Source organism: Rhipicephalus sanguineus, chromosome 1 (assembly GCF_013339695.2).
Source record: "Rhipicephalus sanguineus isolate Rsan-2018 chromosome 1, BIME_Rsan_1.4, whole genome shotgun sequence".
In the NCBI taxonomy this organism is placed as follows: Eukaryota; Metazoa; Arthropoda; class Arachnida; order Ixodida; family Ixodidae; genus Rhipicephalus; species Rhipicephalus sanguineus.
In genome coordinates, this window is record NC_051176.1 from 141,934,712 (window position 1) to 141,952,089 (window position 17,378).

The 17,378-nt window shown below is 45.1% G+C and overlaps 1 protein-coding gene across 2 annotated transcripts in view; it reads left to right on the top strand.

Annotated features, from left to right (window-relative positions):
* The window catches only part of LOC119399260 (WD repeat-containing protein 47), a 148,612-nt gene that overhangs the window by 115,379 nt on the left and 15,855 nt on the right, over positions 1–17,378 (top strand). For both annotated transcript variants that reach the window (XR_007416511.1, XM_049416772.1), the window contains exons 6-10: positions 185–406; positions 1,360–1,525; positions 12,771–12,944; positions 13,802–13,942; positions 16,713–16,931. Coding sequence is in view for 1 of the 2 variants with exons in the window: in XM_049416772.1 (XP_049272729.1) it covers positions 185–406; positions 1,360–1,525; positions 12,771–12,944; positions 13,802–13,942; positions 16,713–16,931 (922 nt within the window). In the remaining variant the exon portion in view is untranslated. The remainder of the gene's footprint in view (positions 1–184; positions 407–1,359; positions 1,526–12,770; positions 12,945–13,801; positions 13,943–16,712; positions 16,932–17,378) is intronic.

Sequence of the window (17,378 nt, forward strand, 5' to 3'; positions counted from 1 at the left end):
CGAGAATTTCAACTGCTCAGGCAGAGGCAAGTGTAAAGATCGTGACCAAGGACTGTGCTTCATCATTCACCTGTGCTTCGTTAACCTTCCCTTGTTATAAAGACTAAATGTAATGTTGCAAAATTCTGCATAATGGTATAACTCTCTCTTTCTCACGAATGTCTTTGTATCTCTTTGCATGCAGTACTCTGCAAATCATGGAACCCAAAACCAGCAACAGCAGCCACAGGCGGCCCACTCGGCTGATGAGTCACGGAAGCCAAAGTTCGTGCAGGTCACCAACTTGGAGGATGCCCAGGTGGTGCGTGCCTGTGACTTCCACCCTAGCGGCCAGTTCTACGCTGTTGGCTCCAACTCCAAAACACTTCGCATCTGTGGCTACCCAACCATCACTGACCTCAGGCATGTTTTCCATTACTGCTTAACTTGGCTTAAAAGCTCTATTGCTCTGTACACCGTCAACACACATTTGTGTGATGCACGTGCGTACTCATAGTTAGAAACATGATGTAAGATAGCAGACCTCATTATATTCGTGCTTTGTGTAGCAGAGCTCTGCTTCTCTTAAATGTCCCTGCCTGTCTCTAGTGCTTTTCATTGCAAACCAAAAAAATTTTATCTCCCCATGTTATGGAGCGTCAGATTTAATAAGATAACCATTAAATGAAGACTATCAACATTGCTGGTACTGTTATCCCGGGAACCAGCTCATTTGGTATAATACAAGCAGGTTGATTTTCTAGCCCTTGGTGTTAGCTGTAGTTACGACAGTCAAATTTAATTGTAAATGTCTTATGTGGGGGACTTCCTGAAACATGTACTTATCCAGCATTTGTTAGCTTGTTCTTGTAAAAGCTTTGTTTTAATGTTTTGTCTTTTGATGCAGAATAGAGTTCCTTTTAGCACTGCATCCAACTCGGGAAAAAAGGACATGGGCTTATTTTAAACCAGAACCTATAGCTGTAGCTAGCATCCATAGCTATTTGATAGTACTGCATTTGTTCTAATTCTAGGCTGATGACGACATGTGGGAAGGTAGTGCGCAGCAAGCCACAATCTTTCTCGACTCACCCACACATTCTTTTCTTTGACCGGCACACGACATAGTGTGTGCTGAGCGTGACAGGACCTTATTTCACATAAACTTCATACGGAATGTCACTATGACACCAGCCATAGTACTGATTGTGAGTGTTAATTTGGCACAGAAAAATTAAGTTAAAGCATCCACACAGAAAAATTAAAGCATTCATGTTGATACCACAGGATTTTCAAGGTGCCTTAGACTGCAAGTGCATGTGCATAACTTATCAGTTTGAGCCAGTGCCTACAACTCGTATTTTGTTGCCCTGCAGGGAGGGAGACGTAGCCCACCAGCCCACTGTGCTGTTCAAGCGGCTGAAACACCACAAGGGCTCCATCTATTGCCTGGCATGGAACCAAACTGGGGACCTCTTGGCAACTGGATCCAATGACAAGACAATCAAGCTGATGCGATTCAAGTCGGAGACATGTGCCCTTGACAGTGAGAATTGCCCTGTTTGCTTGTTGTTTTTTTCTCAATCGCAATTCTCTTGTTGAGATTTCACTTGCCCTCCTTGAACTCTGTAACTCTGTTGAGTGGTTTTACATAATTTTACATAACTGTGTATGCACAAGGATGAGCATAAACATCAAAGAAGGTGGGTGTGCAGGACCTTAGTACCTTGTAACCTCCACAGGCCATTGTTTGAGGTGTCATGACAAATCAAAGGCCTGCACTTGAAGCGCTTTTACATTTGCTACATGGAGGGTGAAGCCACAGATGTGCAGCGCACAGCTGTGGCTTCTGATCTTCTGCTGTCTGCATCACTGCCATATGGTCATCAGCAGACAGTTGAGATTCTGGCATTGCTGTGAGAGAAAAAGTGCAGCCAGGGAATTTAGAAAGTTCAAGCCAGCTAGGGGTGCCACTAAAAAATTGTGCAAAGACATGTGATCAAATTTTACCTTGTGAAACCACATCCCCTGGTGTTTAGGTTTCCACGAAATGGCAAAAACACCATTAGTCATGATGTGCACTTGAGAACATGTAGTACTAGTGGCATTTGTTAGCTCTGATACATATATTTCACTTTAATAATGCTGTTGCTAAACTTTAGAGTGCATGTGAGAAAGAGAGACAGCAAGATGCTGTTCCAGCGCCGGAACCTAATCCCTACTGTTCTTTTCTTCTTTTTTGCTGGGGTCCCAGGATGCTCTAAGCTCTCGCACCGCTTGAGGCCTGGCCTCGTTTTCTTTAGATGGCCGATTGCTTCGATGGCGCTTGCGCTACAGAGCTCCCCTCCTAGAGGGCAGCATGGTCTGCAAACGATATCAGTACTGATGAGAAACAAGACGTTCGGTGCTGAAATGAGAGATGCAACAGTGAGAGTTGGCTTGCAGTAGGCTGGCTTCAGAACTCAAGTGTGATGGTGTCAGCTTTGCCATGAATATTCATTCACAATGCATGTGGACTCGTGTCCCTCTAGTATGGGAAAGGGACCTAGGTAGTGTGTGTGGAGAGTAGGCCAAATGGGTCCACAGTGCATGTAGACGGGAGTTGCGCTGGCAAGGCCACTTGAAATGTAAGGTGTGTTTGTGCTGGAATAGGACACATCATACAGGGTTTTAGAACCCAGAAGAGATTGCAAAGAAGTTGCACATACTCATGAGTTCATAGAGTATCCAGAGGTGGTTGTGGTGCGAAAAAGTCGCTGGGCAGACTGAGCTGAGTACCATTGATGAGCTCCATGCTTGTGCATGCCATATCAGACTTCAAGGAACACTGGATAGCCATAAGTTCCAGTAGCAGATGTTAAACACATTACGATGGAGCGCCATGAGCAATCAATACTAACTTGAGCTGTCGGTGAAAGCGTTTCACGAGGCCATTGGTTTGGGGGTGATAGGCACTTGTGCGCAGACGACTTGCGTCGAGCAAGTGCAGGAGCTCTTCAAAGAGAGCCAATTTGAATTCCTGTCCTCTGTTAGTGACAATTTTGGTAGGTCATCTGAAGCAGGCATCCTGTGTTGTAACAAAAACTGCCGCGACCATTGCAGCGTAGCTGTCTTGAAGGGGCATTGCTTCTGGCCATCAGATAAACCTGTCGATGGAGTTGAACAGGTAGTGAAATCCTTGGCATGGTGGTACATAATAGTCCAATGATGGCACTGTGAACTACGTTGAAACGATGGTCAGATTGAAGAAACTGGCGTGCTGGGGGAACAAAACAAAGTAGTTATTTTTTTAGAGAGGCACACTTCTAGAAGCACAGCGTTGCATATTGAAATGACATTATTCCTGTGTAACAGGAACTCGGCTTACTTGTTTATCCTCTTCATTATGCCTTTGTCTTAACACCTGTACAGGCTGCTAGATGCAGGGATCACAGGTTATGTGAGAGCATGGCCTATTTCACATAGCTAATTTACTGCTACAACCTGCATGTTAAACTTGTCCTTTATTGCATGCTGTTTGCAACTTAGCAGTGAGGGACAAAGCCTCATCGGGCTGCTGAGCCTTCATAATCGAAATCATCATCATATTCATTTCAGATACCACTTTAGTCCCATATATCTACAACTTGTTGACAGATGTCTTGTGTCTTTTGTCAGTCACATCTAATCATGTCTTCAAAAATAACATGCAAACAGGCCTGTGTCAAAAAAGGTAAAGATGTGCATACACACATGAAGTGCAGATATCAAAATGTGTGTGTGCGTAGCATTTTACACATTAACACTTTTGTAACCGCTGAAAGATCGGTTATTTTTGGGTATTCCAGGAAATTGTTTTTTTCCTGCCACAGAAATTGATTGCTGCTAAAGTGTAGGGTATCAAATGATAGAGGAAGAATTGGTCTTTCCAAAAGTATTAATTTCAAACAACAGATTTATTTCAAATATCATCAAAAAAATTGTCAAAACAAAGAAAAATGTAACAAAAAAATCGTAAAAACATCTACTCTGCACAGGGTAAATAAAAAAAAAATTGAAATATATGTCTTCAACACAAACCCCTTATAGAATAATACAGCAAATATAAGCTCTGTAAGTACAAGAGTTATTTACATACATACAAAAATATAAGCACTAGTTCCTACTATGCTACTGCACGAAGCAGTTCCTCGACGCGGTGAAACAAAGGTTGGCTGCACATGTTTCGCAGAAAGCATTTTTTTTTTTCTGCTCGACTTTCCTTTCTTCGTAGCATAGTTTGCAGTTCTGATATTTTTCAATATTTTATGGTTGGTGCTGTGCAGTGGCGTAGCCAGGAATTTCGATCGGGGGGGGGGTGGGGGCTCACTTCGCAGCGCGACCTCCTCATTGAATTTTTCGAACGACTAAGTATATGAATAACATGTATTACCAGTGACAATTTGTATTAGATGCTGCAAATCACTTCTTGAATGCTGCGCACTGTCAAGAACGAGTAAGAAATGTGTTTTTTCATAAAAACATGTTAGCATGCCCGCAAAATCTTTCCAGAAATAACCGTCTTCAATCTTTTCAATTTTTTTATTTTGGTTGTGTAAGAGGTACGGCAAGTATCACGTAAACTTTGGAACTGCATCAGTTTTAAACTGAAGAAGCGCCTGATAACAAAAAAATGAAGTCCACAAAATAACCAGGACGAGATCAAATATTTTAATGCAGATTGTTTACGCAAAATGTTCATCTTTTTGCACAAATGATGCTGCCAGGGAAAAACAATAATGGGAAAGTACACCTTAAATACGGGCACAACATAAGTCACTGGAAACAGTGCGCTGTATAATTACAGAAAACATCACAAATGTGCATTTAAATTGCAGGTTTTTGGGTGTAGCGCCACGTACGAATTGGTAAGAAAGAAGATGACAGGAAAGAGGCGCCTCTTTCCTGTCATCTTCTTTCTTACCAATTCGTACGTGGCGCTACACCCAATAACCTGCAATGAAATACCAACTAGCCTGCATTGACACCCTTGTCCAGTACATTTAAATATGCAATCAATATACGGAACTAAGCAATGATCACTATACATAATGCCCAAAATAAGGCAAAAGAACATGCTGCACAATCACAGAAACTGATATGTCCTTGGGCCAAGCTCCTGTCTCGGACGCACCATGTGGACAGAACTATAAAGGAAGCGCGCAGAAATAACGAAAAAAACTATTTCAAAACTGTTTTAAAAGTGGGAACCACTGTTGTGAACTCAATATAAAAGGAGGGTTGTCACTTCTAGTTCAAAAAGCAATGAAGAACAAAAACGACAAATGAAAGTAACAAACAATGCCGCTAGTACGGCTTCCCAATAGCTGAATTCGTTTGGTAACGCAGCGTATGCCGACCTCTCAGTGAACAAGGTGAAGCTGTCGATTGGCTGTTAATGTCCACCCTATGCCCGTATTCGTATGTTCATATTAGGTCACGGTGTTAACTGCTAAAAGGTACAAAATCCTCACGGCTTTAAAAGGTGGTGAACAATATTATTAAGTCAGAATTACAGGCTCATTGACCTGAATTCTGGAACAGCAGTGTCTTTTCCTTTCGTTTGCACTGATTTTTGTCCTGCTCGGTATCAATGGACAAAGTTGACCCAACGAGGAAGCTTATTGAAGCGGTCAATGACTTCCGACACGCTGATGTCGACATTTCTGTGGGCGTAGAAAAGTGCCAGGCCAACCATGCGCTCCTCAGACATCGTGGAGCGTTAGTAGTTCTTAAGTAACCTCATGCTTGAAAACGTTCTCTCTGCGCTGGCAGTGGTCATTGGAAGGGTGACTAGAATCTGGAGTAGCTTGTACACATTCGGATAGAACCTGCTGTCGCAATGAGAGAGAGCATCGGTTCCTGTACAGGGGCGCTGTTTTGCTGCTTTGTTCGCCCACTTTGTGCTACATAGTCGCAGTTCTCCCAAAGCAGCCCTCGTTTCGACGTCATGCGTAGAAACGGTCAGGAGATTTTCTGCTCCTTTCTCCCGATCATCTTGCATTGGTGGTATTGCGGATGGTGCAATTACTGAAAAGTCCTTTAGAAGTGCCCTGTGCTTTTCGAACCGTTGCTATACGTGGTCAATGATTGGAATGAACAGGGTTCTGCGAAAATATTCTTCCGCGCTTTCGAATGCATTGCTCCCAAGGTTTTGCTTCCGGACACTGGCTTGACGGCTGGTGATCTCCACATTCAGTTTTTCTGCTAATGCCTGCACTTGTGCAAATATTTTTGAGAAAGAAGCATTCGCGTTCTTGCGGTCATTTTCATTTGTCTGCTGTACCGCTTCTATGTCGTCAATGGCAGCGCTCACGTCGATACTCCTAGTCTGTAGCTTCTTTGACAGTGCCAACACGTGCTCCGTCACATGCAGGCTTACAAGGAACGCTGGTGACAAGAGGGCCAACATTAGACTGTTTGCCTGCAGTGGACTTTTGCCATTTCCGTTAAACATAATCTCCTCTAGTGCTGCGATCAACGGCTCAAAGAGGCTCACAAATGAAAGCACTGCATCGTGCTTCTCGACCCAGCACGTTTCGCATAGTCCCAAAAGGCGCTTCCTTGTAGACTCAGAACAGCTCAAAATTATCTTTTTTCGCAAAACGTGTGAGCGGCTAGAATATTTATGGAAAAAGACTGACGTCGCCTTTAGAGTCCCAAAACAGTTTCGGATGTTTGTGACGGAGCATGCCGCACACAGAACTAGATTAAGGGAGTGACTGGCGCAGTGAGTGTAGAATGCGGCTGGATAATTCTCACGAACAGCAGCTTCAACACCATTCGTTTTGCCGGCCATCGAGCTTGCACCATCGTAGGCTTGACCACGGAGATGCTGGATGTTAATTCCCATGTCTATAAGGAACCTTATGATGGTGTCGGCGAGGGCCCGGCCACTTTGGTCGTGAATTGGCACAAAGCCTAAGAACACACTCTTAAAAAAAAATTGGCCACGTATCTGCGTGCTTCGCTGCAAATGTCGTCTAAAGACAATAGAAGAGGCGCTGCGTGAGATATGGACGCCATCTGGCAATATGTCAGGAAACATGAGTGCTGTGTTGCGGGCTGGTAGTCCCGGCGCAGCAGCAGGCGAAGACCGGCGGTGACCAACGCGACCGGCGGGGACGCCAGCCAGCCCGAACACGCGGTTTGGCGCGAAGCGCTGAAGCAGAAAAAACATCCGCACTCAACGAGTACTCTCCACACACTCTTTTATTTACACGTCGCCTGGGTAAAACAGGAATGCCAGAGCGGCGCCCCATGGCATTCGTACAGTGCAATACTGAACCGAAACCGAAACACAACAATGAGCTCGTGCAGAGGGCACGGAGGAAGGCAAATTTCAGCGCAGTCGCATTTTCAGCGCAGCTTAAGAAACTAGGGTCTTTAGAATTACGTATGTATGCATTTTCTATTAAAGGAAAACACCACCTAATACTTACCTAGTGATGTTGCGCCTCAGATATGCAAAATGTTTGCTTTTTGATCGACAGTGTACGCAAGTATGAACCTAGTCAGCCGTTCAAGATGGCTGGCCCTTGGGCAAGTGGTTCTTGGCCAACTTGGCTGTGTCGAATAGCGTAGAGCCAATTTCTTCCCTGGTGGCGAACACCTTAAAAAGTAAATTACAAACAAAGCAAAGATCGCGTGCACGTCACATATTTCTGTATTCTTTTGCTCTTCATTCTGCTTTACCCTGATGGCTCTGCGGTTTCGCATTCGCCAACCACTCGCGCCATGCCAGCGCGGCGGCGTATGCTGGCTGGCACGTCCCATTACACTGCTGCTAGTGGTTGTTTTCTGGAAGTTGGTTGAACTGAAGGACTAGGTTGAACTCCATAGAGTTCCGAACAGTCAGTGTTGCCCGGTAACATGAATAACGGTCTCAAACTGCACTCGAAAGCTAAACATGAGGCTAAATAATGTTCGTATAGGCGCCGACTTTGAAAATAAGGAAGGAAGGAGAAGGAGAGAAAGGAAAGGCAGGGATGTTAACCAGTCTAGAAGGACCGGTATACTACCCTACACTGGGGGAAGGGATGGGGGAGATATAAAGATAGAGAGAGAGAAGGAGAGCACGCACGCACAAAAAGTCACACACATCTCACGGTCATCATAACAACGTTAGTCTATAACCGACGGTGCAGGTCTGATGCCTTCAAGAAGTTGAGCACTGCCTTCGTCGCCTTCACCCACGATGACCTATCAGGACGACATTCCAGAATGATTCCTGCCGTCATCGGTCTGGGATCTATGCGAGCAAGAGCGACTGCGAGGGATTATCTCTGTGCATTGTAGCGAGGACAGTCACAGAAGATGTGCTGTAGTGTCTCCTCGCTACCACAGTTGTCACAAAACGGGTTGTCAGCCATTTGGATTCGAAAGGAGAATGACTTTGTGAAAGCCACTCTTAGCCATAAACGGCAAAGCAGAGTGGCATCATTTCGGCATAGTCCCGTAGGTGTCTGAAGACGCAGATTGGTCGGGCAGTGGCGGTGGTGGTTGTGCAGTCTGCTTGCTGTATTATAAGTGGAGGAAGTCATTTCTTGTGCAGCCACTCGAAGTTTGCTAGCAGCATCGGTCCTTGATAGGGGTATCGTCTCGATCCTGTCACCTTGAAGAGCTGATCGAGCAGCATTGTCGGCGTGTTCATTGCCTATCAGGCCGCAGTGACTTGGCAGCCTCTGAAATGTCACGTGGTGTCCTTTCTCTAACGAAGTATGGAGGAGATATCTAACCTCGAAGACCAACTGCTCGTATGGTCCGTGTCGCAGGGCTGATAGCAAAGATTGTAGGGCTGCCTTCGAATCGCAGAAGACTGACCATCGTTGGGGCTGTTCACGGTTGACTACACAAAGTGCAACGCGAAGAGCGGCAAGTTCTGCTGCTGTTGATGTCGTTGGGTGGTCTGTCTTGAAAGTGACGCTAATAGCTTTCGCTGGGACGACCACTGCTCCGGACGAACACTGGATGGTAGTTGACCCATCAGTATAAATATGCACATGATCAGCGTACTTCTCGTGTAAAAGAATCAGAGACAGCTGTTTCAGCACTGGAGATGAGAGCTCAGATTTTTTTCTGATTCCCGGGACGTTGAGGTGCACTTCAGGTTTAATGAAGCACCAAGGAGGTATCGCTGGCTTAGATGCGGGGCTGAAGCCTGACTGAAGGTGGGCAGAATGGTTCGCAATCGTTGCACAATACGATGCCCGTGGTCTTTCTGAAGGCAATGTTGCAAGGTGGTGGCAATCGGCCCGGGAAAAATGCCTAATATGAGCTCTCAAGGCTTCAACCGCAATGTGCGTTTGCATAGGGTGGTCCCGTGCGATGGAAATAGTTGCTTCAGTCGACGCGCATTTTGGCAAGCCAAGGCAAACTCTGAGAGCCTGAGCTTGTACAGCCTGCAGAGTGCGAATATTTGTCTTGCATGTATTGCGATACAGGCAATACAGGCAGACTATATCTTGCAATACAGGCAGACTATATCTCAAAAAACCGAGAAACAGTGATCTGTACAGTTCCAGCATTGTGTCGACCGACATCCCCCAGGTTTTTCCACTCAGGAACTTGAACAGCTGGGAGATTGCTGTCAGGCGCTGTTTCATGTAAGACACATGCGGGCTCCAACGAAGGTCTCTATCTATGATTATACCCAGAAATTTGTGGTTTCGGGCATAAGCAATGGTCCGTCCTTCGATAGAAATGGCATAGTGCGTCATTGGTTTACGTGTGAAGGCCACTATTGCACATTTTTCCGGGGATATTTGAAGGCCTTGCTTCCCGAGATAGCTCGCTGTCAAACTTGCAGCTTTTTGAAGCCTCGCTCGTATCTGGAGGCGTGCGACGGCTGATGTCCAGACACATATGTCGTCTGCGTATATAGATGTCTCGATCGTGCATGGTAGGGATTCGGCAAGATCAATGAGAGCGAGATTGAACAGAGTAGGACTTAGTACTCCGCCCTGAGGAACGCCCCTGCAGGTATAGTGTCGTGTGTTTGGGCCGTCGTCGGTTGACACAAAGAAAGATCTAGCTGTCAGGTAGCTAGCAATCCATCGAAAAACTCGACCACCCAGGCCAACCATCTCAAGGGCGTCGAGAATGGCCTCGTGTAGCACGTTATCGTATGCGCCTTTTACATCTAGGAACAAGGCTGCAGACAAACGCTTGCGTGATTTCTGCTGTTGGACATACGTTACGAGATCAATGACATTATCAATAGATGAGTGTTCACGTCGAAAGCCAGCCATGGAGTTTGGATAAACCTTGTAATGTTCGAGATACCACTCGAGGCGGCTAAGGATCGTACGTTCCATTATCTTTCCCACGCAGCTGGCCAGTGCGATAGGGCAGTATGACGCAAGTTCAAGTGGGGACTTGCCTTGCTTCAGAAGTGGTACCAAACGACTTGTCTTCCATTCGTCAGGAACACTGCCCTCTTGCCAGGATGCGTTGTACAGACGTAGCAGCTCTCCCCGCGCAGTCTCACCCAGATTGCACAGGGCTCAATATGATATACCATCTGGCCCCGGTGATGAAGAACGCCTGCATAGGGCTAGTGCCGCCTCAAACTCCTCCATTGTAAATGGAAGGTCCTTGCGGCCATCACGGGAATGAGGAGCGTCACTTCCGGCCAGAGCACCTGGACGAACTACTTGGTCTGCTATCCTCGCGCAAAAGTCTTCTGCAACATCAATGTCTCGCCGCTTTTGGAAGAGAGCAAGCGCCTTGAACGGAAAACGCTGTTCAGGAATGCAGCGCAGGCCACGCACCATTCTCCAGATGTGAGATAGGGGCTTGCGGGAGTCTAGTGTCTGACAAAACGTTCTCCAACATTCGGAGGCTAACTTGTCTATACGACGCTGAATCTTCTTTTGCATTCTTCTGGCTGTTCTAAGGTCGTGGACGGATTTTGTGCACCGATATCTGCGTTCCGCACGGCGGCGAAGCGCTCGCAGTCTTTCCAATTCGGCATCAAAATCGTTCCGCCTGGATGTAATCGGTATCGTGCGTGTGGCATCTTGCATTGTGCACTTGATGACTTGCTCTAGCCCAGTGCTTAGACCCGCTTGGCAAGCATCCTCCATGTCAGACTTAAAAGTGGTCCAGTCAATTCTTCGAACGGCCTTCCCTGGACCAGATCTGGACATCCAGGTCCAGATATAGGAATCTATAGCACTTATTAGCATTTAGGCACAGAGGCCAAAATAGGCATTTATAGGCACTATAAAAACACAATAAAAGCCCTTCTTAACCTCATATATCAAAGTGGGGCAATAGGAGTGCAAGGAACAAAATAGGCATTTGCCTAAAATCCGGTCTCTAATGATGACTTTTCTCGGCGCACACAACCACACCGTCCGCATTGGCCTGTTATCTTTAATATCGAAGGCCATCGCCGTTGATCTGGAACTCCTGATAGACATGCAATTCTTCCGCAAACCGCCCCCCCCTCCTCTCAGGTGTCACGTAAAGTGCCCGCCACCGACCATACACTGCATGCTTCAGGCACCGCATGCCGTAAGCACTGTGTTCATGCAAATGAAGCGCTGGATGTACAAAAGCCTGTTTCATATTTTACAAAACAAAAAAAGCAAGGCATGCCAGTTGCACAGTGAAATGGCCGTCGACCGATACACCAGTTGTAAGGCCAAGCATAAATGTTTGTTTAGCCCACAGCCGGCAAGAAGTGATGCCTCTTGCACGTATGAATTGTGCCTGTTGCTGGTTTTGATTACAAAACCGGCATAGTGCAGTGGCAAATCGGCGTGTATGAAAACTGTGCCGCATGAACGCTGGCGCACCATGAGCCACGAATACAGTGGCAACGTGCCTGCTAATGTCCTTCGAACTGGTTTGAGCACCCAATATCATATTCTGTATCTCGACTTGCAGAATTACCTAATAAATTCCCACGCACATGTTACAAACTGCGCTCACGAGCATGAATTATCAGCGCTCTGCGCACTCTGTCACAGCGGGTCCGCAAATTGCGCAAGTTTCATGGCATGCACTAGACGACGAGTCTTTGGTGCTGCTACCACGTGGGTCTCTTGCTACTTGCAGGCTCCTAACGTGCAGATGCAGCGTGCGATGGCTTCGTTAAATGCAAAATGCAATGCAAATTTTCTCGCCGAAGTAAATAAATGAGGTGCTTATGGGGGTAAGACAGGAGGTCACATTCGTTCTGACAGCTCACAGTACCCTAAGATGCCCTTCACAGAACCCCTGGGTTCTGTGGAACCCAGTGTGAGAACCCATGTTATATACTATACTATACTATATACTATCCGAAACAATTTGGATGATTCCCAGCCATAGGAACCACATGTCAATAAGTGCGAAATGCTAAGACACTAGTGTGCCATGCTTTGCGTTCATACGTTAAAGTATGTTAAAGAACTCCAGATGTTCAAGATTATTCTGTGGCCTTCCACTACAGCACGATCCCTTATAATGCGCTACAGTTTTGGGGACGTTAAACCCCTATAATTTAATTCAAATACAAACATGTAGTACTGCTATCTGAGTTGCACCCCGCCAGCGCACAATCATGACAAGGACAAGAAGGAAGAACATACCACAGCGCTCAAGGGTGAGGGGTTGTCCTGATCGTGATTGTGCGCTGGTGGGGTGCAATGCTACACCAGCAAGCCCAAGTTTTCAATATATTGTTATCTATGCCTTTACCAAGATGCCATTATGCATACTAACCAACTCCCCTTGAATGCTTTCATAACCCAATTCTACCGTTTCACATTTTTCCTCAACAGCTGGTGGAGAAGCAGAGCTGACAATGCATGACGGCACTGTTCGTGATGTCTGCTTTGTGGAGGATCTAAGCAACCGGTCAAGTCTGCTTATCAGTGGAGGAGCAGGAGACTGCAAGATCTATGTTACTGACTGTGAGACTGCCACACCTTTCCAGGCACTCTCTGGGCACTCAGGTGAGCTGTCCTTGGCCTTAGTTGCACAAAAGAAGGGCTAGTTTTGGGCTTCAGCAGCTAATTTCCTAAAGCAAAATGGATCACAAGAGTTGATTCGAGTAAGCTTTCCTGAAACCTGCTTGTGTCTGCCAGTAATTAAAAAAAAAAAAATCTGACATCCGAAGTCAAGCTTGAAAATTCTGGGACATCCTGTTGAAGCATATGCGTCAGCATAATTTCATTGTGCTGTAAATAATAATATAAATAATGCATGCTGCACCAGGATTTCTCCAGTGGAGGATTTCTCAGATTGCAAAGAACTGTATGACTTTGACATTGTAGCAGATCATCCCTCTTGTTCATGTTTGGCTCTGTTGTGACTTGGCTCTGTCATTCTTTTGTATATATATATAAGTGACAAAATTGTGGCTTGTTCAGAACACCATTCCTTAATAAAAAGCTGCAGTACTTGTGGACTGAAATACAGCCATTGAAGCACGTGTCCACGACTACTTGCAGCACCACCCTTGGAAACAAGGTGTCTCATTGTAGTGTAGCATGAGGGTTAAGAGCATTTTTGGAGCAGAGCTGCTGCGCCCGGTTGTGAATGAGCTTGTCTGTAGTTCACTGAAGCACCTACATGACGCACAAAGCTTAGAATTTATGCCGCGTTCTCGTTATGCCGCGCTCTCGTTACACAGCCTCTGTCAATGCAGCGCACTGTCTGTGCAAGCAGGACACTGGCTGCATCCACATGATCACGCCTTACGTGTGCCTGTCGATACAAAATAAAAGTTTTCTATTCCTGTTTGCAGACATTTGTTTCATTTACAAAGATATAGTTCTATGCTCACTTGCATTCTCTTACTAATTCGCAGGTCATATTCTGTCCTTGTACACGTGGGGAGGAGCCATGTTTGTGAGTGGCTCTCAAGACAGAACCATCCGCTTCTGGGATCTGCGCACTAGAGGCTGCGTCAACCTAGTGACTGCGCCGCCAGCAAGTGGCAGTGGGCCTGGTTAGTTCATGTGGCTACCATCTCTTTTGTCTGAACTTGGATTATACAAAGTATGCCCAAACAAAAAATTCTGATTGTGCAATATCACCACCGTCACCCCTCTAGATTAGTCCAAATTCTTTTCGAGTAAAAGACCAACTGATGGATTCTGTGCTCTCCCTGTGTGTCCAATCATGGCACATAAGGGCTAAGTGCTTAATAAGTAATCAGAAGGTTTCGATAAGGGCTCTCGCATAGACAAGTACTCTTGTCAAAATGTTGGCTCCGGCGAAATTCCTTCCACCACTTTGAAACTAGGGCCTCTGCATGCAGGCACTTTTTATTCAGAGAATTTAGATTCTATATTCCTGGGACTGCTTTTTAATGCACACAAGCTCTCATGTTTTGTATATCACGCAGCATAATATTTAAGCAGGCACAAAAAGAAAATTCAACTCTGACAGTGAGAAATGTGGCAGCTTGCACCTTGTATAAAAAGCAGGATAGTTGAAAGAAGTTCAGACTTTGAAGGAACCATAGCAAAATCAATCTAATGTCGCAGAAAATTTCTTTGGCGCGGTGCCTCCTAATCTGCGAGCCATTGCCAACAAGTTTATAGCACATGTTGCACTTCATGAATTTCCACCAGGGAAATTGCAAGCTTGCATATCCACATGGCACAAATTGAGAGGATGGCACCAGTTTCGAGATACTGTGCACCATCAAATTTGTGGTGTAAAGGCACAGCTGTTTCCTTTACTTCTCGAACAAACTGCTGTTTTACGCATTGAAATACGAATCCATCCAGAATGCCAGTATATTTCGAACTCGCGAATTGTTGCTCTTTGGCTCTTCAGTTTGTATGCGGAAAGTACCATTGTACAACATTATGCAAACATTGCTTCCAAAATTTCGCTATATGCTGTGCTTTATTAATTATACCTAGCTATTCGCAATTTCATGTTGGTCAAGGCCTTGAGATGTATTTCACATTCATCAGTTGCAATGCATGTTGTCATTGAGTATAGAAATTACTGTGTCACCTTGACTGCACTGTCAGTTTAAAGGGTGTTCTGCAAAAACAGTTTGGAACATTCAGTCTTTTGTTTGTACCTTAGCTTTTGCTATTTCTACCAATATGTTCGCATAAAAGCTTGGTATGCTTGTGCAGTATAGTAGTTGCTGTGGCTGATCATCCACTAAACCAAACTCTGCTTCGAGCGCATTGCCTATAGTTCAACCAATTAGCAGAATCTTGCACTTTATATCAATGCCTGTGGGTGGGAACATATCAAAGCAAGTTTCTCATGGTGGCCTGCTACCCAATGCCCCCGCTAGCTGGGCAAAACCAGCACGGCCTCATCAGTATATAGTTGACAACTAAAGTTTCAGTTTGTTGCCACTTCAACAAAACACTTCGTAGTTGCTGCATACAAACAAAATTTTCTAAGTAGCCTCAACAAGGAAGGTGAAGGTACAGGTTGCACATGTAACAGTTTCTAGTAAAGAAGACTACTTCCAGCCAAGGTTTGTTCAGAATTAAAACCTTAAGTTTCAAAGATAAGTCGACCTCTTCTTCAGGGGTGACTGTTCCCAAAGACACCAGCTAGGTGTAATGTTTTAAGTGGTTGTGTGTTGTCCTTTCCACTGTCGCTCTTCCCACCACTGCAGTCGGCGTCTGTGTGTAACTCTTTTCACCGGTACGTTCAAATGCCATGCACACATATGCTTGGAAGCGTTCCTGCAGACCTATTGAGGTTTCCCGATGTGGTTTGTATGTGCCATGATTCTAAGTACAGCTTCCTCATGTGCTTAGTTTCAGGGTCAATGGCACGGGCGTCATTTAAGTTGATGCAGTGGTCATGCTTCTCACAATGCTGTGCAAGAGTGATGCACGCTGTATTGAAGTTGCATGTGTCGTTGCATCAACTTCAACAATAAGGGTACAGGCAGTGATGCATGGAAGAAAACTGAAAAGCTCAAGAGATGGTAGCCAACCTGAGTGAAAAAAATCCTTTTTTTTCTTCTTAGTTTTGTTCTCAAGTGAAATGAGAAGTTGTAATGTTCTTGTTCATAGTTTGTTCGACAACAACGCCTTTTTCTTTGTTGTTTTAGGATCAAGTCTGGTTCAATACCTTTAATGTGACCAACAAAATTTGTGCATGGGTAACAGCATGGTAGCAGCATGCCTCTTATAGAATAAACATGTGGTTCCTAAGAATTTAGGTAGTTAGACCAAATGCACCAAATCCCCAACTTAACTGGTTGAGCACCACTTTCGTTTGAGTGCATAGGTTTCCTCTGAAATTATCTAGGGATCTCAGTTACCCACTGGTTACCCACTGGATGTAGCCTCTTTTTTTGCTGGCATTCCTCATGAAGCTAAAGTGCTTCAAAAGGGAAGGAGGACATATGAGTTCTGTGATGTGAGGCTGAGGACATTGTAAAGATGTGAAACAGATTGAGGGAGAAACAAGGTATGGCAGCCTATCTCTGGTCTTATGATTCACACAGTATGTTATGTTTGCTTGCCTTAAACACAACTTGGATTGTCTTGTGTTACATTAGCATGCAGTATTCTAGACATGACATCTAAGGGCGATAACATAAATTCGCAAGATTGGTTTTTATTTGACACGACTGAATACTGTACATTGCTGTTTCATTCCTTGCCAATGCAGAGTGATGATTTTCAACATGCTGTGTGTTTCTCTTTTTCTCTATGTTAAACTGTTCAAACTTAGATGCACGAATCTTGAAACTGAGACACACTACCTTGGTAATTTCCCAGGGAGCCCTGTGGCTGCCGTGTCTGTGGATCCCTCTGGACGCATGCTGGTCTCTGGGCATGAGGATGCCACTTGCATGTTGTACGATATACGAGGTGGCCGGACCATTCAGACGTTCCGGCCCCATTCATCAGACCTGCGATCCGTGCGCTTCTCACCACGAGCTTACTACTTGCTGACAGCATCGTACGACCGTAAATGCGTCCTCACAGATCTGCAGGGTGAGTGGCTCCACATTGGTTCTAGATGTGCTTCTGCTCTGGAACCTGTTCTGTTACTCTCCTATAATGCAGTGACCATTTTGGGTCAAGTTTATTTGTTTTAGTCTTACCTTCTGTTCTTTTGAATCACCAGATTGATTTTAATTGCAGGGTGGTTATGATCGGGACCATGGTGAAGATTGAAATGAGTGGAGTTTGAAGGGGTCATTGTGCATACTTCTCCTCATGTAGGCTTATTTGCAGAGAGCAAGAGAAATCATAATGGCACAGCAACTACTAGACACAAAAAGGTTAAAAGAGCTAAGGACTACCTAGTTTGACAAAACTTGTCACTTCCAAGGCAAATGCCTTTGTCATGACTCTAGTTGAACCCGCATATATCGAACCCAGATATAATGAATTATTGTGTATATTGAACAGTTGTAAATTCGCCTTAAATATATTTTC